The 21,142-nt window shown below is 36.8% G+C and overlaps 1 protein-coding gene across 1 annotated transcript in view; it reads right to left on the bottom strand.

Moving 5' to 3' along the window:
- LOC149944367 (cytochrome P450 3A11-like) overlaps positions 1–21,142 on the bottom strand; it is a 59,307-nt gene that overhangs the window by 12,631 nt on the left and 25,534 nt on the right. Inside the window, exons 2-6 of the mRNA XM_090176326.1 lie at positions 9,225–9,321; positions 9,041–9,157; positions 8,522–8,759; positions 8,177–8,316; positions 7,980–8,106 (exon numbers count right to left, since the gene is read on the bottom strand). Of these exons, the coding sequence (XP_090032452.1) occupies positions 7,980–8,106; positions 8,177–8,316; positions 8,522–8,759; positions 9,041–9,157; positions 9,225–9,321 (719 nt within the window). The remainder of the gene's footprint in view (positions 1–7,979; positions 8,107–8,176; positions 8,317–8,521; positions 8,760–9,040; positions 9,158–9,224; positions 9,322–21,142) is intronic.

Here is a 21,142-nt window from a genome sequence, read left to right as displayed (position 1 = left end):
TAGGCGAATAATGTGTTTAAAGGATGATGCTCATACAGTTTATGCGATGTATATTTCAACAAGCCAAATCTGTAACCCGCTACCCGGTTACTTATGCTGTTTTCTAAAAAAAACAATTGGTAAATCGTGTAGAAATTCCACTAAATTTACAAATGAATAATTGCTGTTTAAAAAAACGGCCAATTCTACGGAAATTCCACTATATACCAGTGAAAAACTGGTGTTTTAACAACAAAAAACACAATAAATTATATAGAAAATGACTAAAATTACCAGTGAAGTGTTTTCAAAACATTTGGTAAATCTATATAAATAATCTATTTAATAAAAGGTTCAGAAATTAACTCAAGTATCGAAATAAAATCTACTAAAAAGCCAAAGATAAACCATTAAAATAACCTAGGAAAAGTATTAAAAACCAAGGAAAACTATAAAGATAAAACTCGGGTTTTCAATAAACATATTTTTGTAAGGGCTTGATGGGATAGCTCGAAAACCTATAGAGTACTTTGGGAATATCTATAGACATTTGAAGTTTTTAAACCATAAACATTTCCCAAAAAAATAGTTAGTGGTATTTTCTTCGAAAATTGTATAGAAAAAGATATTCCTATGGTGTCCCATAGCCTTTCTATAAACCTCTATATATTTCTATAGATATTATATACACGATTTTTGAACGGGGACAATCCCCACGAATGACTTTCCTTACGAATGAAGTTTCTTTCGAATGACGTTTCTTACGAATGACGTTTCTTACGAATGACGTTCCTTTCGAATGACGTTCCTTTCGAATGACGTTCCTTTCGAATGACGTTCCTTACGAATGACGTTCCTTACGAATGAGGTTCCTTACGATTGACGTTTCTTATGAATGACGTTCCTTCCGAGAGACGTTCCTTACGGGTGACGTTCCTTACGAGTGGCGTTCCGTGCGAATGACGTTTTTTTCGAATGACGTTCGTTAAGAATGTTGTTCCTTACGAATGTCTTTCCTTACGAATGACGTTCCTTACATGTGACGTTCCTTTTGATAGACATTTCTTACAAATGATGTTCCTTACGAGTCACGTTTTTTATGAGTGGCGTTCCTTACGAGTGACGTTCCTTACGAGTGGCGTTTCTTACAAGTGACGTTCCTACAGAGTGAAGTTCCTTACGAGTGACGTTCTTTGCAAATGACATTCCTTGCGAGTGGCGTTCATTACAAATGACGTTCCTGGCGAATGACGTTCCTTACGAGGGACGTTCCTGGCAAATGACGTTCATTGCGAGTGGCGTTCATTACAAATGACGTTCCTGGCGAATGACGTTCCTTACGAGTGACGTTCCTTGCAAATGACGTTCCTTACAAGTGACGTTCCTTACGAATGACGTTACTTACGAATGACGTTTCTTACGAATGACGTTCCTTACGAGTGGCGTTCCTTACGAGAGGCGTTCCTTGCGAATGACATTCCTAGCAAGTGACGTTCCTTACGACTGACGTGCCTCATGACTGACGATCCTTACGAATGACGTTTCTTTCGAATGATGTTCGTTAAAAATGTCGTTCCTTGTGAATACGTTTCTTATGAGTGACGTTCCTTACAAGTGGCTTTCCTTAGAAGTAAAGTTCCTTGCGAGCAACGCTCCTTACGAGTAACGTTCCTTACTAATGACGTTCCTTACGAGCGACGTTCCTTACGATTGACGTTTCTTCCGAGTGACGTTCCTTGCGAATGACATTCCTTACGAGTGACGTTCCTTGAAAATGACGTTCATTACGAGTGGCATTCATTGCAAATGACTTGCCATACAAGTGACATTCCTTGCAATGATGTTGCTTACGAGTGGCGTTCTTTGCAAATGACGTTCCTTACGAGTGAAATACCTTGCGAATGACGTTCCTTGCGAATGACGTTCCTAACGAGTGACATTCCTTACAAATGACGTTCAGTACGAGTGGCGTTCATTGCAAATGACTTGCCATACAAGTGACATTCCTTGCAATGACGTTGCTTACGAGTGGTGTTCAATGCGACGCTCCTTACGAGTAACTTTCCTTACGAATGACGTTCCTTGCAAATGACGTTCCTAACGAGTGACTTTCCTTACGAGTGACGTTGCTAACGAATGACGATCCTTACGAGATCCTATGCTTACGAATGACGTTCCTTATGAATGACGTTCCTTACGAATGACGCTCCTTACGAGTGACTTTCCTTACGAATGACGTTCCCTACGAATGATGTTCCTTACGAATGACGTTCCTTACGAGTGACTTTCCTTACGAGTGACGTTCCTTACGAGTGGCGTTTCTTACAAGTGACGTTCCTACAGAGTGAAGTTCCTTACGAGTGACGGTGTTTGCAAATGACATTCCTTGCGAGTGGGGTTCATTACAAATGACGTTCCTGGCGAATGACGTTCCTTACGAGTGACGTTCCTGGCAAATGACGTTCATTGCGAGTGGCGTTCATTACAAATGACGTTCCTGGCGAATGACGTTCCTTACGAGTGACGTTCCTTGCAAATGACGTTCCTTACAAGTGACGTTCCTTACGAATTACGTTACTTACGAATGACGTTTCTTACGAATGACGTTCCTTACGAGTGGCGTTCCTTACGAGAGGCGTTCCTTGCGAATGACATTCCTAGCAAGTGACGTTCCTTACGACTGACGTGCGTCATGACTGACGATCCTTACGAATGACGTTTCTTTCGAATGATGTTCGTTAAAAATGTCGTTCCTTGTGAATACGTTCCTTACGAGTGACGTTCCTTGCAAATGACGTTCCTTACAAATGACGTTTCTTATGAGTGACGTTCCTTACAAGTGACTTTCCTTAGAAGTAAAGTTCCTTGCGAGCAACGCTCCTTACGAGTAACGTTCCTTACTAATGACGTTCCTTACGAGCGACGTTCCTTACGAGCGACGTTCCTTACGATTGACGTTTCTTCCGAGTGACGTTCCTTGCGAATGACATTCCTTACGAGTGACGTTCCTTGAAAATGACGTTCATTACGAGTGGCATTCATTGCAAATGACTTGCCATACAAGTGACATTCCTTGCAATGATGTTGCTTACGAGTGGCGTTCTTTGCAAATGACGTTCCTTACGAGTGAAATACCTTGCGAATGACGTTCCTTGCGAATGACGTTCCTAACGAGTGACATTCCTTACAAATGACGTTCATTACGAGTGGCGTTCATTGCAAATGACTTGCCATACAAGTGACATTCCTTGCAATGACGTTGCTTACGAGTGGTGTTCAATGCGACGCTCCTTACGAGTAACTTTCCTTACGAATGACGTTCCTTGCAAATGACGTTCCTAACGAGTGACTTTCCTTACGAGTGACGTTGCTAACGAATGACGTTCCTTACGAGATCCTATGCTTACGAATGACGTTCCTTATGAATGACGTTCCTTACGAATGACGCTCCTTACGAGTGACTTTCCTTACGAATGACGTTCCCTACGAATGATGTTCCTTACGAATGACGTTCCTTAGGAGTGACTTTCCTTACCAGTGACGTTCCTTACGAATGACGTTTCTTTCGAATGACGTTCTTTACGTATGACGTTCATTACGAATGACGTTCATTACGAATGACGTTCCTTACGAATGACGTTCTTTACGAATGACAATCCCCACGAATGACTTTCCTTACGAATGAAGTTTCTTACGAATGACGTTTCTTACGAATGACGTTTCTTACGAATGACGTTCCTTTCGAATGACGTTCCTTACGAATGACGTTCCTTACGAATGACGTTCCTTACGAATGACGTTCCTTACGAATGACGTTCCTTACGGGTGACGTTCCGTGCGAATGACGTTTTTTTCGAATGATGTTCGTTAAGAATGTTGTTCCTTACGAATGTCTTTCTTTACGAATGACGTTCCTTACATGTGGTGTTCCTTACGAGTGACGTTCGTTACGAGTGACGTTCCTTGCAAATGACGTTCATTGCGAGTGGCGTTCATTACAAATGACGTTCCTGGCGAATGACGTTCCTTACGAGTGACGTTCCTTGCAAATGACGTTCCTTACGAGTGACGTTCCTAACAAATGGATTTCCTTAGAAGAAATGTTCCTTACGAGCGACGCTCCTTACGAGTAACGTTCCTTACGAATGACGTGCCTTACCAGAAAAGTTCCTTACAAGTGACGTTCCTTACGAATGACGTTCCTAACGAGTGACGTTTCTAACGAGTGACATTCCTAAAGAGTGACGTTTCAAACGAGTGACGTTACTTACGAATGACGTTTCTTACGAATGACGTTCCTTACGAGTGGCGTTCCTTACGAGAGGCGTTCCTTGCGAATGACATTCCTAGCAAGTGACGTTCCTTACGACTGACGTGCCTCACGACTGACGTTCCTTACGAATGACGTTTCTTTCGAATGATGTTCGTTAAAAATGTCGTTCCTTCTGAATACGTTCCTTACGAGTGACGCTCCTTGCAAATGACGTTCCTTATGAGTGACGTTCCTTACAAGTGACTTTCCTTAGAAGTAAAGTTCCTTGCGAGCAACGCTCCTTACGAGTAACGTTCCTTACTAATGACGTTCCTTACGAGCGACGTTCCTTACGAGTGACTTTCCTTACGAATGACGCTCCTTGCAAATGACGTTCCTTATGAGTGACGTTCCTTACAAGTAAAGTTCCTTGCGAGCAACGCTCCTTACGAGTAACGTTCCTTACTAATGACTTTCCTTACGAGCGACGTTCCTTACGATTGACGTTTCTTCCGAGTGACGTTCCTTGCGAATGACATTCCTTACGAGTGACGTTCCTTGAAAATGACGTTCATTACGAGTGGCATTCATTGCAAATGACTTGCCATACAAGTGACATTCCTTGCAATGACGTTGCTTGCGAGTGGCGTTCTTTGCAAATTACGTTCCTTACGAGTGAAATACCTTGCGAATGACGTTCCTTGCGAATGACGTTCCTTACGAGTGACATTCCTTACAAATGACGTTCATTACGAGTGGCGTTCATTGCAAATGACTTGCCATACAAGTGACATTCCTTGCAATGACGTTGCTTACGAGTGGTGTTCAATGCGACGCTCCTTACGAGTAACTTTCCTTACGAATGACGTTCCTTACGAATGACGTGCCTTACTAGAAAAGTTCCTTACAAGTGACGTTCCTTACGAATGACGTTCCTAACGAGTGACGTTTCTAACGAGTGACATTCCTAAAGAGTGACGTTTCAAACGAGTGACGTTACTTACGAATGACGTTTCTTACGAATGACGTTCCTTACGAGTGGCGTTCCTTACGAGAGGCGTTCCTTGCGAATGACATTCCTAGCAAGTGACGTTCCTTACGACTGACGTGCCTCACGACTGACGTTCCTTACGAATGACGTTTCTTTCGAATGATGTTCGTTAAAAATGTCGTTCCTTGTGAATACGTTCCTTACGAGTGACGCTCCTTGCAAATGACGTTCCTTATGAGTGACGTTCCTTATGAGTGACGTTCCTTACAAGTAAAGTTCCTTGCGAGCAACGCTCCTTACGAGTAACGTTCCTTACTAATGACTTTCCTTACGAGCGACGTTCCTTACGATTGACGTTTCTTCCGAGTGACGTTCCTTGCGAATGACATTCCTTACGAGTGACGTTCCTTGAAAATGACGTTCATTACGAGTGGCATTCATTGCAAATGACTTGCCATACAAGTGACATTCCTTGCAATGACGTTGCTTGCGAGTGGCGTTCTTTGCAAATTACGTTCCTTACGAGTGAAATACCTTGCGAATGACGTTCCTTGCGAATGACGTTCCTTACGAGTGACATTCCTTACAAATGACGTTCATTACGAGTGGCGTTCATTGCAAATGACTTGCCATACAAGTGACATTCCTTGCAATGACGTTGCTTACGAGTGGTGTTCAATGCGACGCTCCTTACGAGTAACTTTCCTTACGAATGACGTTCCTTACGAATGACGTTCCTAACGAGTGCCGCTTCTAACGAGTGACATTCCTAACGAGTGACATACCTTCAAGTGACGTTCCGAATGAGTGATATTCCTTACGATTGACATTCCTTACTAGTGACGCCCCTTCATAGTGAAGTTTCTTACGATAGACGTGCTTTACAAATTACATCTCTTACTAGTGATGTCAATCGCAACCTCCCCTACTCGGGACTTTCAGTCCAATGACCTCCATCTTTCGAGACCTTCGTTTCTTCAAACATCGATTACTCGCGACCTCTTTTACTAGGTGGCATTTTTACATTGGACCTACATTTTTGGGACCTTCTTTTTCATTATCCTTTTAAGCAATAATAATTTTGAAAAATTCCTTTCTAACCCTAAATTTGTGTTAAAATGGAAATAAAAATACGTTTTTTTCTTAAAAACGTTCCTGTTAATGATTTACATTTAAATTATTATATAATTGACTAAGGGTTAGGTAAAACGAGTTTTTGTATTTAGTATTTAATGACGGAGCTATGGAATACCCTAACAGGGCTAAATTAAGTATTATTATTTTTGGACATGACAGCGGTATTGCCATCAGGGTTAAATTTTTAACAAAATTAATTTAAAAAAATAATTTTAACTTTCATTTAAAATCATAAACGATTTCCTTAGATAACTTAATTATGAACGTTACCGCTCAGTTGGAAGATTACCCAACAATCCATTTTTAACTTACAGTCCCGCCAAAAACGCCACATACATTTCACATTGCATTAACCCCATATTAAATCCATATTCGTCAACCAAATTGAAAATTATATTCCAAAGCGTTATTTATTCTTTATAATGTTCATTTTGACCCTAACTATATAGTATTACGACAAAGGTCACAACACTTAAAAACCCAAGAGGAATTTCATTGAAAATGGGTGTTGACTTATTCATGTACAAAACTCACCCACTACTTATTACAAACAAAGAGCAATTTTAACTCAAAGAAAAACCCATTAACGCGCTTAATTAATCACCTTGCCCATTTTTTAAAGTAATATTTCAATCACCCTGTATTTAAAACTAATAATCATACCTAAACCACCAATGTTTTGTAATGCTAACCAGTCAATCACTCTGTCTTTAAAATAATACTGGCACTTGGTAGTTTTAGATAACTGGTGAGTAACTTTACCACGCTTAATCAATCACCCAGTTATTTAGGAACAATATTTAATTCACTTAGAAGGAATTTGTACTAAAAGCAGCAGTTTCTAAACAACGAAGTGCATTAGAAACGATCCTTATCACCACCTTTTTCTTCCAATCAATGAATTGGTTTAATAACAAACGACCTGTATAAGAAAGTTGGCACCATTAAAAATAAGTTCCAAAAGCCACCAATATAGAATCGCCAAAACCATAAGGCAATACCCAATATAGTTAAAACTAGCATAACCAACACTGTATCTAACATTAGTCAAGATAGCTTAGCGTAGCATCAATAACACCGTATGTGAGATACGTGCGGTGCGCTAAAAATTACACTGAAGGTATCGGACCTCCTGTAGAAGACAATGGACACTAGTCATTGTGTTAATATGGAGATTTATGGCGCTTGTATTTGAAATTTTGAATGGTACGAAACTGACATATTATTTAAAATTTAAAATTATTATTAGAATCGTAATTGTAGTTCAAATATAATCTGCAATAGCTTAAAATAACATTTCAACCAAGATGTTCTTAATTTAAAATGTTTGTAGATTTGAAGTCAGAAAACGCCAAAGGTCATTCAATTGACCAACTTATTAGCCTTCAATTTCCAAATTATTAATAGTGGCAGAGAGGGGATGATATTAACGGTCGAAAGATGTAACATTTACCATTTTACTACAAACGGCGAACGCCGGGGGAGGTTGCGTACTAAGTAAAAATAGTGTACACAAATTCCCATATTGAATTGTGTAAAAAGAAAATTTGCATTTAAACTAATCATGGTCCTCATAATGGTTATAGAAGAATCTAAAAGTATTTATTGATATGTACTCACCAACTTTGTTTCCTGCTTGTTGTTCCGATTCATTGCCAGCGGTCAAATTTTCGCCAGAAGCGTTTTTAATAGCAGACCAAGAAATTTCCGCATCCAACATTAGTTGCAAAAGGTCAGATCTTTTATTCTAAAATGTCATACCAGGTCAAATAATAATGTACAATTATGATAACTTGAAATAAATATCAAAGATGTACCTTTTGATCAGCTCTTCGCTCTTTGACAATACCAAGACAGCTCAAGATAACATGCCGTGTCTTGCAAGGCGAAAATACATTTTTCAGTTTTGATATTATTTTTTGCAAAAATGGAAATATAGGACAATCCGGAAAGCATGCTTTAATAAATTAAAGAATTAAAATTGGAAAACACTTCACGTAGGCTAAATCTTCGAAATTAGTATGGCTGTTATATATTTACGGTCTAAGCAGTTTACCAAAACATTGCTATATATTAATTCGGTAAGGCATCACGTGATTTTTTAACACTTTAGCTAAGCTATGAACTTGAAAGTTATTGCCTTGGTTTCTTAGTTCTTTTACTTGTAAGAAAGGCGAGCCCTGAGATTGGATTTTCCTTCATGAAGTCTTTACAGCCTTCCAGAAAAGGATCCTCAGGGTTGATCTGCACGTTGGTCTGAGTTCCAAAAGCGGTTCTCGAGATGACGTCTAGTGTCAGTCTTTTAAACATTTCGTACAAATCAAATTCGTTTCCTTGAATACTTTCTTCGTTTACTTTGTCGAGAAAAATGTCCAGAGCGGATTGAAAGTGAGGAAACATCTGGAAAATAAATGAACATCAAAATGTCTGAAAATTGTTTCAATTAAATATAGAATTTCACAGCAAATACACTATGATATTGACTACATTTAAAATAAATTAATAAAATATGTGAAACGTTAGGTTCAAAACCGTGTTTTAAATAATTATCATTAAATACAAACGGTCTTTTTGAGCTGCAATTTACAATTGAAGTTTTTACCAGATTCGGTCTCAGTGTAAAAAACGAATTAACATTATCTTTGCAAATTGAATTATTAATTGAACTGGAGTGTTCAGACCTGTTTAATTTTTTGACTGGTGAATGTCGGTGTTAGGATGGCTCTTTGCTCTTTCCATCTGTCGTCTTGTGATTCCATAAGGTTTTTGGAATATTCATCAACGTTTGATTTCAGATTCTTAATTAGATAAAGAATTTGGTTTCACGCATTATTGGATAAAAAATAATTTTCTTAAGCAGCTTACTTGACGGTTATTGAATGAGTGGAAGTCTCTAATTTCTACTTGCTTTAATATCTCAGTGTCTGAAATCATCACAATTGGCATTCCTCCCAGGTAATACCTATTTTAAAAAGCTGATATTAAATTGTATTAAAAGTATATTAAAATTTCATTTTAAAAATTATTCGGCTATTTTAAAAAAAATTAAAATTACAAACATCGGTTGTAATAAAAGTAAAATTCTATTGGTTTTATTCTATAGTTCGTTATTAGTTACCTTAAACACCTCTAAATTTAGGCACTTTACCTGATTTCGTTTCATAGTTAAAAACGTAATTATCTCTATTTCTTTTTACACGTTGCCGTGTTGTTAAATAATTAAAGTATGAATTCAATGTTTTAAGTTACCCAAAGCATTTTCCATATTGTTTCCTCCAATCAGAATATGCCTTTATCACGCCCTGAAAATACAGTTTAATACTTGTTCAAAGTTCTTTAAAGCTGTGAAAACATTTGACGATAGCTTTTAAAGCTCCGATGAATACTGAAATATTCAAACTTAACCTAACTATTTCACGTGGTTACCTAATACCTAAAAAGTAGAGGTCAAGCTATATCAAACAGTTAAAGTGGAGATTACACGCGTTAAAATAAATAAAATTGCGATAAGAACGTTTGTTTTAAAGAGTTATTACGAAACCCTTTAATCAAATTATTTTAACATTTTCGATAATATAAGTAGCTACCAAAACTTGCTTTCGTGACAAGGCGTGTGAAAACGTACACAAAACTCTGCTTTTCGTACTTTTTATTTTCAATTGTATCTGCAAATGAACTATACGCGGCGCCAGAAAAGCTGAATTGGAAATTTTTTATTGGTTCCCGTACGAGTATGAAACACTCCAGAAGGCCCTGCATTTATATCTTATTGATATTGAAAAAGCTGATATTGCTTTAAACGAATTTAATTATTAATTATACTGGTTTAAATACAACAGAACCTTTAAGGAATTTAAATTAAAAAAATTTAAGTTGTAGGAAAACTCTTTATGGTGATATAATCTCACAAAAGCGCCAAATAATCATTTATGGACAATTCTCCATCCACGAAAATATGTCAGCGAACTCTGCCAATTTCTGAAAAAATTGACTGAAGCCCGTCTAAGAAGCGCTTTTACATGTCCAAAAAAGAAGGCGGTGACGGGACCCTTTCAGCAAGACGTTTAATAGCGTCACTTTTGAAAAAACATCTGCTATATCTAAAATACTTCTTTACCTCTTTTAGTTCCTAGAAAAATCACCTCTGTTTACTTCTTAATCATTGGAGATTAAGGTTAAAAGAAATTTAAACTACTTTAAAAACCCTCGTTTCGTCGCTAAATAGAATATTTTTATTTCAAATTCATTGGTTAGAAAACCTGTTTTAAAAACATGTTTTAGTGGTAGACTTACAGTTCAAATGATTTATATTCAAATAAATATATTTTTATGTATAATTTATTTCGTGATATTTCTATATTTGAAAAATACTAGTCAATATTGGAAGAGAGATTTCGGTTTATTTATAATATGTAACCAAAAATGTGGTGGCCTTTATTAATTCCAATTAGGTTAAAAAAAGTAATAACCTTTCTTTTCAATTCGAGGAAATTTCCAGTGATAAAATTTGGGCTCGGGCCTGGTATTCCCAGATCTTTCAAAACTGACATTTTCCTCCATCTTTTACTGTAATTGTAGAAAGAACGAATTAAGATAAAACTCATAAATTAAATTTAAATCAGCGTTGGTGTACAGTCAGTAGCGTAAATAGCGCCCCCGCAGACTCCACGGCGCGGGGGGCCCCGAGAACTAGGGGCCCTCAAACGTTTATGATTAAAATCGGTGCTATTTAAAAGGGCACCGAGTTGTTTTTCGCGGGGGGGGGGGGGGGTTCCTAGTAACGCCACTGTGTACAGTACAGAGATATCCATCCGGATTTGTTGCTACTGTCCATTTCAGCGAGAAACGTATTAGAATCCCGTCATTTAACGAAAGTTAGTCGACTGTAGATAAGAAGCTTCGTACAGTAATGAGTAAATGTACCATTTTTGACATGGAAGGCCAACTCATCAGCTGGTAGCCAGTTTCCCGGGAAAATGTAAAAATCACATTTTGTACGTCTTCGAGGTAACATTGTTTTTCGCACTTTACTCAAGAAATAATAAACCATTTCTTATGGACCTTTATTTAAATCACATTATTTATACGTAGTTAAGTATTTTTTAAGTAAAAATTATCATTATCGTAAATAATTTAATTGCAGTTTAATAATAATTAACTTTTAACCGTTAAGCCTGGTTTTCACTTGGAGGAAAATCACCGACAGAAAGTTCGACGTCGGCGATATGGTTTTCGACGTTTCGCTCACTGTCGGCGTTTTAGCATTTTCACTTGGCGTTTTTTTTGGGTGGAAGTAAAGCGATTTTGTTTCTGCCAGCGAGTTCGTCGGTTTTCGTCTGATAGTGAAGATTTAAGCCTAGGCCTAAAAATGGATGATTTATCTGATCATAATAGTGAACTATTGATTAAACCTCATGTAAGCATTTTAAATTTAATGTTATTTTACATGATCTAGCGTGTTCAAAGCAATATGAGTTGTGAAAGATCAGTTTGTGTGAAAGAAACATACTGGAAAAGAAGGCAACAAGGGTATCAAGAAAAAAAACACGTTCCAAAATTCACAGAAAAGCACGTGGCCGAGTTCCGGATGCAAGAAGCAGGAAATTAACCATCCCCCCTGACGTCACAGTCACCTTTCGAAAATGGTTTTTGATTGGTTGAAAAAGAGCGAAATCGCCCAACTGAGCGAAAAAAATATAAATGAAAATCGCCACACAGAACCGAAAACCGACGGAATTTCCGCCCGGCGTCGACGGAAATTTTCGCCCATTTTCCGTCGAAGCCGGGCTTTTTCGCCCAAAAACCGCCAAGTGAAAATCAGGCTTAAAGCCATGCTTCGTAGGGAAAATTAGCCCGTAGAACCCGATCATATGTTCAAGGTTAAAAATAACGTATTTAGTAATACCAGAAACTTTTTTGTGGAAAGTGAAATTTAGTTTAAAGTTAATTTTGTTTTATCTCTTCCATAAGTTTTCTTACTCAGCTGATTTTTTACCGAGTAAAAAAATGAATAATTAAATATTGATTTAGGTGTATCCATCTAGCATTGTGTAAATAATTTCGGGAATTTTAATTACAGTAACGAAGTATGGTAAATATTTGAATAATTTTTCATAACAATAAACGTTTTGGGCATTCAAACTTAATCTTCTATGTAAAGACGTCTTAATTATTCAAAAGCTTAAAGAGTGAGTAGATTAACATTATTGTTATTTGGGGATCAGTAGTGTACGAGCCATACCGTTGTAAGGTAGTACAGCCAGAACAGGACTGGAGACCCGCCATTCAAGTACTGTTGATAAATGTGCTTACTTACACTAAGCGCGTTAGATTTTTTTTTAGTTTTTTAATATGACATATATTCATATTAATTGTCGTTGTGGGTATTTTCATTTATAATGTCTGTGTACTGTACCCCATTCTATTTATATTGCCTTGTGGCTATAAATTACACGTTGCCGCAGTAAATATAAATAACACTTGGTTGGTTTTTTATTAGAAAGCTCAGCAGATTTGGAAAACTCTTGATACATGATTGAGATAAAAGTAAACGAATAAAAGCTCTTCACAAATCATGCTATGCTACCCATAAACACAATCTCATCACGTTTTTGATTGAAAGTATTATCAAAACAAGTTGGCAAGCCAAAATATACCTCTCCTCGGAAGAATTGTCCCTAGTGGTATTAATTTATCGAGATAACCCTTAAAGATATATCTCCGCAATTTAGAGTTATTTGTTAAAAATGTTATACCAGTTCTATCCCGCCCGGTATAAAATTTTAATTATAATTAAAGTAATTGAGACGAAATGACCAATTTTAATTTATTCAGAATATCATAAGTAAAGTAGTTACAACAGTGAGTTAGACGTACTATAACAATGCACAATTGAATTAAACCCTTTTTACAGTACCAGTTTGTCAGTTGAATATAATACAAAGCAAATTTTAATGAAAAAATATCTACAGAGGGTATTATAACGACCATTCGCTTTTTAGTTTATAATTTTAACGGAATCGGGCCGATTTTAATTAAACGATAGTTGTCGAAATTTTGTTAAAATAATATTCCCTAAGGCCGCGCGATAAATTTACGAGAATAATTTCCCGTCGCCGTTTAGGGGAAAATTTATTTGATTCGGGATTGCCAGAACTGTAATGTTTTGGGCGAGTGATTAGAAAATAAAATGGCAACCAGAATTATGCAAAATTATAAATGTTTATTTTTATTCAGAACAGTCTATGGAACGTTCTAGATTTAACTTTCATCAATAACCCAAAAATATATATCCCTCCTACGTAATTGTACAGAACTGGTACTCAAGTGTCTAAGACTAGATTTGTCTTAGTTCATCGTGATTGAAAAATAAACCAAAACACACACTTAAGTAAATATCATAAATTATACCGAGTAATTTTAACTAAATTCAAACTACCTTACTATAAACTCTTGTCTTAATTAACAGCTGAGAGCTGTTCGCTACTAATATCTTCCAATCTACTTAATTAGCCTCACAGGTTGAGTTGATAATTTCAAGGGTATAATTACCCCTGTAGCAAATGAAGCCGTTTTAGGGTCGGGGTACGGTCGAAAAGTCGCTTTATAGTCGACGACCAAATACAGACCTAATAACGTCCGAACGTTTTTCGACACTAAAACCGTAAATCCTTTTTTGGTACTATTTATGGTCGGTATGCCGACCATTATCCGACTTAAAATAGACCTTAAATTTAAAAGACAAAGAGTCGATTTAAGGTCGGGCTTTGGTCGAAAAGTCGCCTTTCGGTCCTGGTCCAAATACGGACTCTAATAGTCCTAAACGTTTTTGAGAATTCCCCGTGAGTACGTTTTAGGTCGCTTTTAAAGTTGGTATAGCGACCTAGCATTTTGAACCACTAGCCGAATCTAAGAGTCTTATCATTGGAACTATTTAGAGTCCAAACGCCGACCTTGAATTGTAATAGCTATCATGACTTGCAAAAGACATGACACATTTATAGCCCGAGCAACGGCCGACTTATATCCAACATTTATTTGCCAATTAATCGCTCAAAACTGTGAAACTTTGGCGAATTAATAAAACAAATTGAAATATTTTTAAAATAACTTCCTTTCTGTATTAGGTTTTTTTGAAAAAGATTATATATTCAATCTGAGAATGTTTCCGTATTAAAAATCTCTCAGCTCAAGTAGGTTACATTCGTTTACCTAAATATTATGGGCTAAGATATTATTAATGAATTTTCATTCGTTATTGTTACTAAACCCCAAGAAACTATAGAACTCTGTACTCCAGATTCAAGAGCTATCCGATTGACGGAAATAAACTCATTGTTTCACTCCCGTTCATGGGACTATCTATATAGCTGTATTTACGGTTTTATTTGGTTATTTTCAGTGACATAAAATATCAAAAAGTAAGTCGTTTCGACGTAATTATACAGTACATTCTAAGTCGGGATAACGTCGTTTCGGGGTCGGTTCTTAGGTCTACCTTTTGCCGAAGTCGGCCCGACTCTAATTTGCTACAGGGGATATTTACAGTCGGCTTTCTGGTTAGAGGGTCGGCAATTCGGGCGTGTGAAGTCGGGCCAACGTTGTTTCTAAGTCGATTTTGAAGCCAGTTTCAGTTTGTTTACAGTCGTATGGGATGAAACCCTTAGGGTCGGCCGACCCCTAGGACATTTGGACCTTCAAAAGTCTATCTCGCCGACGGTCGGCCGACTTTTCCAATTAAGTACAAAAGCCTACGTCGGCCCGACTCTGATTTGCTACAGGGGTAGGTTATTCCAATACAAAAAATAATAACAATCAATTTTATCTTACAGCTGACTTGAGTTAGTTCACAATTACTTTAACAGTTTCAGTCTTAAACATGCACTGTTCATACACTGAAGTCCATTCACTCACGTTCCAAACGCGAAACACAATTTAACTCTTTTCTCGACCGAAGACCGAACATACTAATTAAAACCGCAAAGTTACCTCATAACTTTTGACCGACACCTGGACCCCGTCCTGTAGTAGTTCGTCAGACAGCCAAGAACTAAGTAAGACTAAATCGTGTAAATTGGCCGCAACGGCCTTATATACGTTTATTTCATGTTTTTTAACCCGCCGAGATTTCACTAAAGTTCGACAAATTGAAGAGGTTATATTTTTTACCCGGTTTGATTGATAATTCTCCACACGGTGGCGCTATATTATTACTTTGATATAGTTTCCGCGGAAGTTTTGAATAATCATCCTTTTTCTAAGCGTTATTAAAAGGTAAAAAACCCGCCTTATCAAAATGGTTTCTTTACTTTTAAGTTTCCTAAAGAAAGTCAATGGCTCGGCGGTAAAATATCTGCATTGTAACTATGCGACCCGAGTTCAATTCCTGAACACGGTCAAATAAATTAAAATACTCCGATATTTAATTAAATATAATATTAATATAATTTGTAAATATTTAATTAAATATAAGATTAATACAATTTATAAATATTTAATTAAATATAAGCTTAATATAATTTATAAATATTTCATTTAATATAAGATTAATATAATTTATAAATATTTAAAATGATGTAGAATAAATTATAGTACCTAACGTTATAACTTTGTAAATGACATTCGCCAAAGCTGTTTTTTAGAAAAACACCGTAACTTAACAAGCGTTGGTTGCTGATTGGTTAGAGTAAATCTCTAGCTCGAGGCAGACCCGGGTTCGATTCCCGGCCGCCGTCAATAATTCGCAAATTTATACTAAGACGAATACCGTGAACAATTGGTGGAAACCCTGCCATTGGACGTTGAGAGGTAGCATTACACTCAGCACTCGGTCCGTCCCAAAGTCAGCTAGAAGAAGTTGGAGAGAAAACGCCCATACAAACACAACAGACTCAACATCCATAACCATCATAACACGAATTCAACATGCACAACCATCAAAACACAAACACGACAAACTCAACACTCACAACCGTCTGAACACGAACTCTACATTCACAACCTACGCATAAACATTACAAAAACGTAATACACCAAACCGTCACGACGGTAAGCGAAAAAACACCAACCAAACCGCAAATGTATCCGTTAACGCTCACCGTCACACGGTGGTTTCGCCAACCCTTCGAGAAACTGAAAACGCAGAAATTTCGAGAAATTGCGTACGCAATGATTAACCTTTGCACGAATAATGCAAACGCGCTCGCAGGACAGACAGACACGGTGATTGTATAACCCCTCCTAGGGGACTTTGTCCCCTCGGAGAGGTAAAAATAAAAACAATCAATTTTATCTTACAGTTTTTCTTGACAGCTGACTTGAGTTAGTTCACAATTACTTTAACACTTTCAGTCTTAAACACGCACTGTTCATACACTTAAGTCCATTCACTCACGTTCCAAACGCGAAACACAATTTAACTCTTTTCTTGACCGAAGATCGAACATACTAATTAAAACCGCAGAGTTATTTCATAACTTTTGACCGACACCAGGACCCCGTCCTGTAGTAGTTCGTCTGACAGCCAAGAACTAAGAAAGACTAAAGCTAGTTTCACAAACGACGGAAAATATGCCGGAAAGACGATAATAAACGCCGAGCTGAAAATTGATTCCCATTCGATATACCGCTAACGTTCAACTTTACGCTGCTAATTTTCCGTCGAGTGTGAAACCAGCTTTAATCTTCTTTATTGACGGCAACGGCTTTATATAGGTTTATTTGGCGTTTTTTAGACCCGTCAAGATTTGACTAAAGTTCGAAAAATTGAAGATATTATATTTTTTACCCGGTTTGATTGATAGTTCTCCATACGGTGGCGCTATATTATTATTTTGATATAGTTTCCGCGGGAGTTTTGAATAATTATCATTCAATAAACAATATATACAAATATTGTATTAATCCGTTTAGTTCATAATCATAATTGTTCCTTTACTTGAATATTTCCCTAAGGAAGTCAATGGCTCGGCGGTGAGCTATCCGCATTGTAACAATGCGACCCGAGTTCAATTCCTGATCGCGATCAAATTTTACCTTAAAATACTAAAATATTTAATTAAATATAAGATTAGTATAATTTATAAATATTTAATTAAATATAAGATTAATATAATTTATAAATATTTAATTAAATATAAGATTAATTTAAATTATAAATATTTAAAATGATGTAGAATAAATTATAGTACCTAACGTTATAACTTTGTAAAGGACATTCGCCAAACCTGTTTTTTTAGAAAAACACCGTAATTTAACAAGCGTTGGTGGCTGAGTGGTTAAAGTACATCTCTTGCACGAGGCAGACCCGGGTTCGATTCCCGACCGGCGCCAAAAAATCGCAAATCGCAAATTGATACTAAGACGAATACCGTGTACAACTGGTGGAAACCCTGCCATTGGACGTTGAGAGGTAGCACTACACTCAGCACTCGGTCCGTCCCAAAGTCATTAAGAAGAAGTTGGAGAGGAAATGCCCATACAAACTCAAAAGACTCAATATCCACAACACGAATTCAACATTCATAACACGAACTCAACATTCACAACTAATTCCACACCCACAACTTTCACAACACGAATTCAACATTCACAACCTACACATAAAAATTACAATAACGAAATATCCAATCAAACTGAAATGAAACTGTCGCGACGGTGAGCGTTGACGAAAAAGACCAACCAAACCCAACCGCATATCAATCCGTTAACGGTTACCGTCACACGGTGGTTTTGCCAACCTTTAAACTGCTAAAACGGTTGTTCCACTGCGTACGCAGTGATTACCCTTTGCCCCGAAAATGTGAACGCGTTCGCCGGTCTGACAGACAGACCCACAGACAGACAGACAGACACGGTGGTTGTATAACCCCTCCTAGGGTACAAAGTCCCCTCGGAGAGGTAATTAGCATATTTCAGTTGCCTACTAGAACCAGTTATACACCTATTATCTTGTTATCTAAGTCTTAATGGGAAATTAAAACTCAATTTGACATAACCAATTATCATCATTATTTCCCAATGTTAAGGAAAATATTTAAAATAATATTCAACATATTAAATTACATTCAATAATATTAAAATGTCTGTTCAAAATACATTTAAAAATAAAACCTATTTATTTTCTAGCTTATGGCTTTTATTTTCAATTATAAACTTTAGGCAAAATATGCCCTGGGGGGGCAGAGCAAAGGGACAGCTATTAAATAAAAGAAGCTTGGAAGGTTGTTTTAAGGCACATATATTGGAAATGTTTTAGAATTAAAGAGCTCGTTTTTGGAATTATTTTAAAAAGCAAAATATATTTCTTAAATAATTTCCATCAAATTTTTCTCACCTTTTATATATTTTAAAACCCTTTTCTTAAATTTGAGCTTTGAAACTGTAACAGTAAACTGAAAAAAATTTAAATTGTAAAGGATTACGTGTAAATTTACAGCATTTAAATTGCTGAAACTCGTTATATAAACTAAACTAGTAAAAAAGTCATCAATAAAAGAGATTTGCAATCAATTTAATCAAGAAAGTTCTTTAAGTTAACAGAAAATTTTGGTGCAGCTATAGCCTCAATTTTCACAATCAACAGATGATATTCTCTACCTATAGAAAGAGCCTGCAAGTGCCAGGAGAGCCATGTGTCTTGTCCTTTAGTTTAGAAAAGATAAGTAATGAATTTTCTTTTATTAAAGAGACTTTCAAGAGACCCTCTAGTCAATTTAAAATACGTAATTCCGTTGCCGTACATTGTGAACCCAAAGTTACGACTGAATGACTTATTTCAATTCGACTAGGTCTTTCTTGAAAGTCCCTTTAACTATTCAAACCGGCTACTGCAGTGTAACTGCAAACATTTCATCAGGCCTTTCTAGAAAGAAATGTGGTCATTTTAATGTAACTCTAATGTCATTCTCTTTTATTACCATCGGGTACTTGACTTGTGAGGATCTTCCGTTTTTCAGTTTGCATGCCAAATTTAAATACTGATTTTCAGGGCCGGACTGGCTAGTAGTTGGCCAATCATAAGGTCCAGCAAAGGTCCAGGCCAAATATTTGACGGTATTCAAAATCTGCACCTCCTAGTGGTTTTATTATCAACTAGGCATTTCCCCAAATTAATTTCGCTCGTTGCATTATGAATGCGCATAAGGCGTGCGCGAACGTTTTTAAAATTAGAACCTTGCGGGAAAAATCTCCGCCGCGAGCCCTTAGCAAAATGATTCAACCGAAACGAAAACTGGCTTTTAGAAATAAGAGTTGTGCTTCTAAAGGCATTTTTTTTTCGAATTCGAGATTTAGACGCGTTTTGTGTGTCATTTATCAACCCGAGCGTAACTGCTCTAGCAAGTAAGATAATATTTTAGATGTAGAAATTTTGAAAACGAAGATTGTGCTACTGCCCTATCGTCGTACGTTAATTTTCTTATCTCCGGGACAATTCCGTGAACACGGGCCCCTATGGTAGACCTTTCCTTATGGGGACCTTATGATAGGCTTATGATATTATTAGGTTTTAACTTTGGTTTGGAGTGTCACTTCACGAATTCGGAAGTCGGCCGGAGTTAGAAATCAGGAGTCTTAACTTCCTACTACATTCAGCATTTAAAAAATATATATGGTTTTGTTATTTTACTATTTATTACTATAATTAGGCTAGTAGCCTAGTTTACTAGTCTTTTTAAATCCCACTAGTCACTATAATATTACTAAAGTTCTGGAAACTGTGGTTCATTTATATTTAATCGGAAGTAAGTGGTTTTGCGTTTCTGGGGGAAAATAAGTGATGGCGCTGAAACACGTTTCTTGTTGTTGTTGTTGTTGTTGTTGTTGTTAGAAAAATATTTTTATTTCAATTTCACGTTATTTAGTTTAACTCATTGGAATGTTAAAGTTGAGAGCAGCGCGCGCGCATTTAAAAAACTTATGCGGGCTGATATATTAGCTCGCGGAATAAAAGATACTTTAGCGCCATACATTTGAATTTTGATATATTTTTAAGAAAGTCGCTCACCAAGACCGTAGCGACTTCGCGCGTCAGTTAGGCGAACTACTCAAAAATACGGTTTTAATTGAATATGATATGAGTTCCTTGGGCTAGCGGTGCCATTTTGAATTGAAAACTAGATTTATGTCAAACCTATGGAGAGCTGTTTTAATTTTAAAAATCGGGTCACTAATTAAGATTTTTTCAAGGGCGCCAGTTTCCAAACCTATAATTTGTAAAATATTTAAAATAAAATATTAAATAGAAAATTCGAATATAAATCTTCAAACATTGACTAGTTAAGGTTTCTAAAAAAATTACGGAAAAAACCGAGGTTTAATATCTTAATTATTGTAGAAATAGGGCGTGTCGTAAGAACGTATTATTTCTAGAGTTATTGCTAACTTCCCCCTTAAAGGGATACTTGTCAGCATTGAAAGCTAGTTTATTTGTTTATACTAATTTTAAATTTAATTTTCTAATTACTCTCGAATAAGTGAAAATTTCCCCTTAATTCAGTGGGGTGGCGGGTGGTTAGCACTTTCGCCTCGTAGCAAGAGAAGCCGGGTTCGATCCTAGCTTGTGGCACTGGGTGAAACTTCGGAACAACTCCTTCTGCGTTGAGTTTGCGAGTTCTCTGCCCACTGGTTAAAGGAGTTTTCCACCGAGTTCTTCGGTTTCCCCTTCCAATAAAACTTGTTGAGTTTAAGGGTAATAGTTAGTGTAGGGAACTGTTGGCTCGGGTGTCCTAAAGTGATTGCCACCACCCTCCTACGCATTGTAATGCAGCCACCAGAATTAATAA

The sequence above is a fragment of the Leiobunum rupestre genome, chromosome 5 (genome assembly GCF_980474605.1).
Source record: "Leiobunum rupestre chromosome 5, qqLeiRupe1.1.hap1, whole genome shotgun sequence".
NCBI lineage: Eukaryota > Metazoa > Arthropoda > Arachnida > Opiliones > Sclerosomatidae > Leiobunum > Leiobunum rupestre.
The sequence above is the reverse complement of the archived record's forward strand: the minus strand, read 5'-3'. Positions and strand labels throughout refer to the sequence as shown.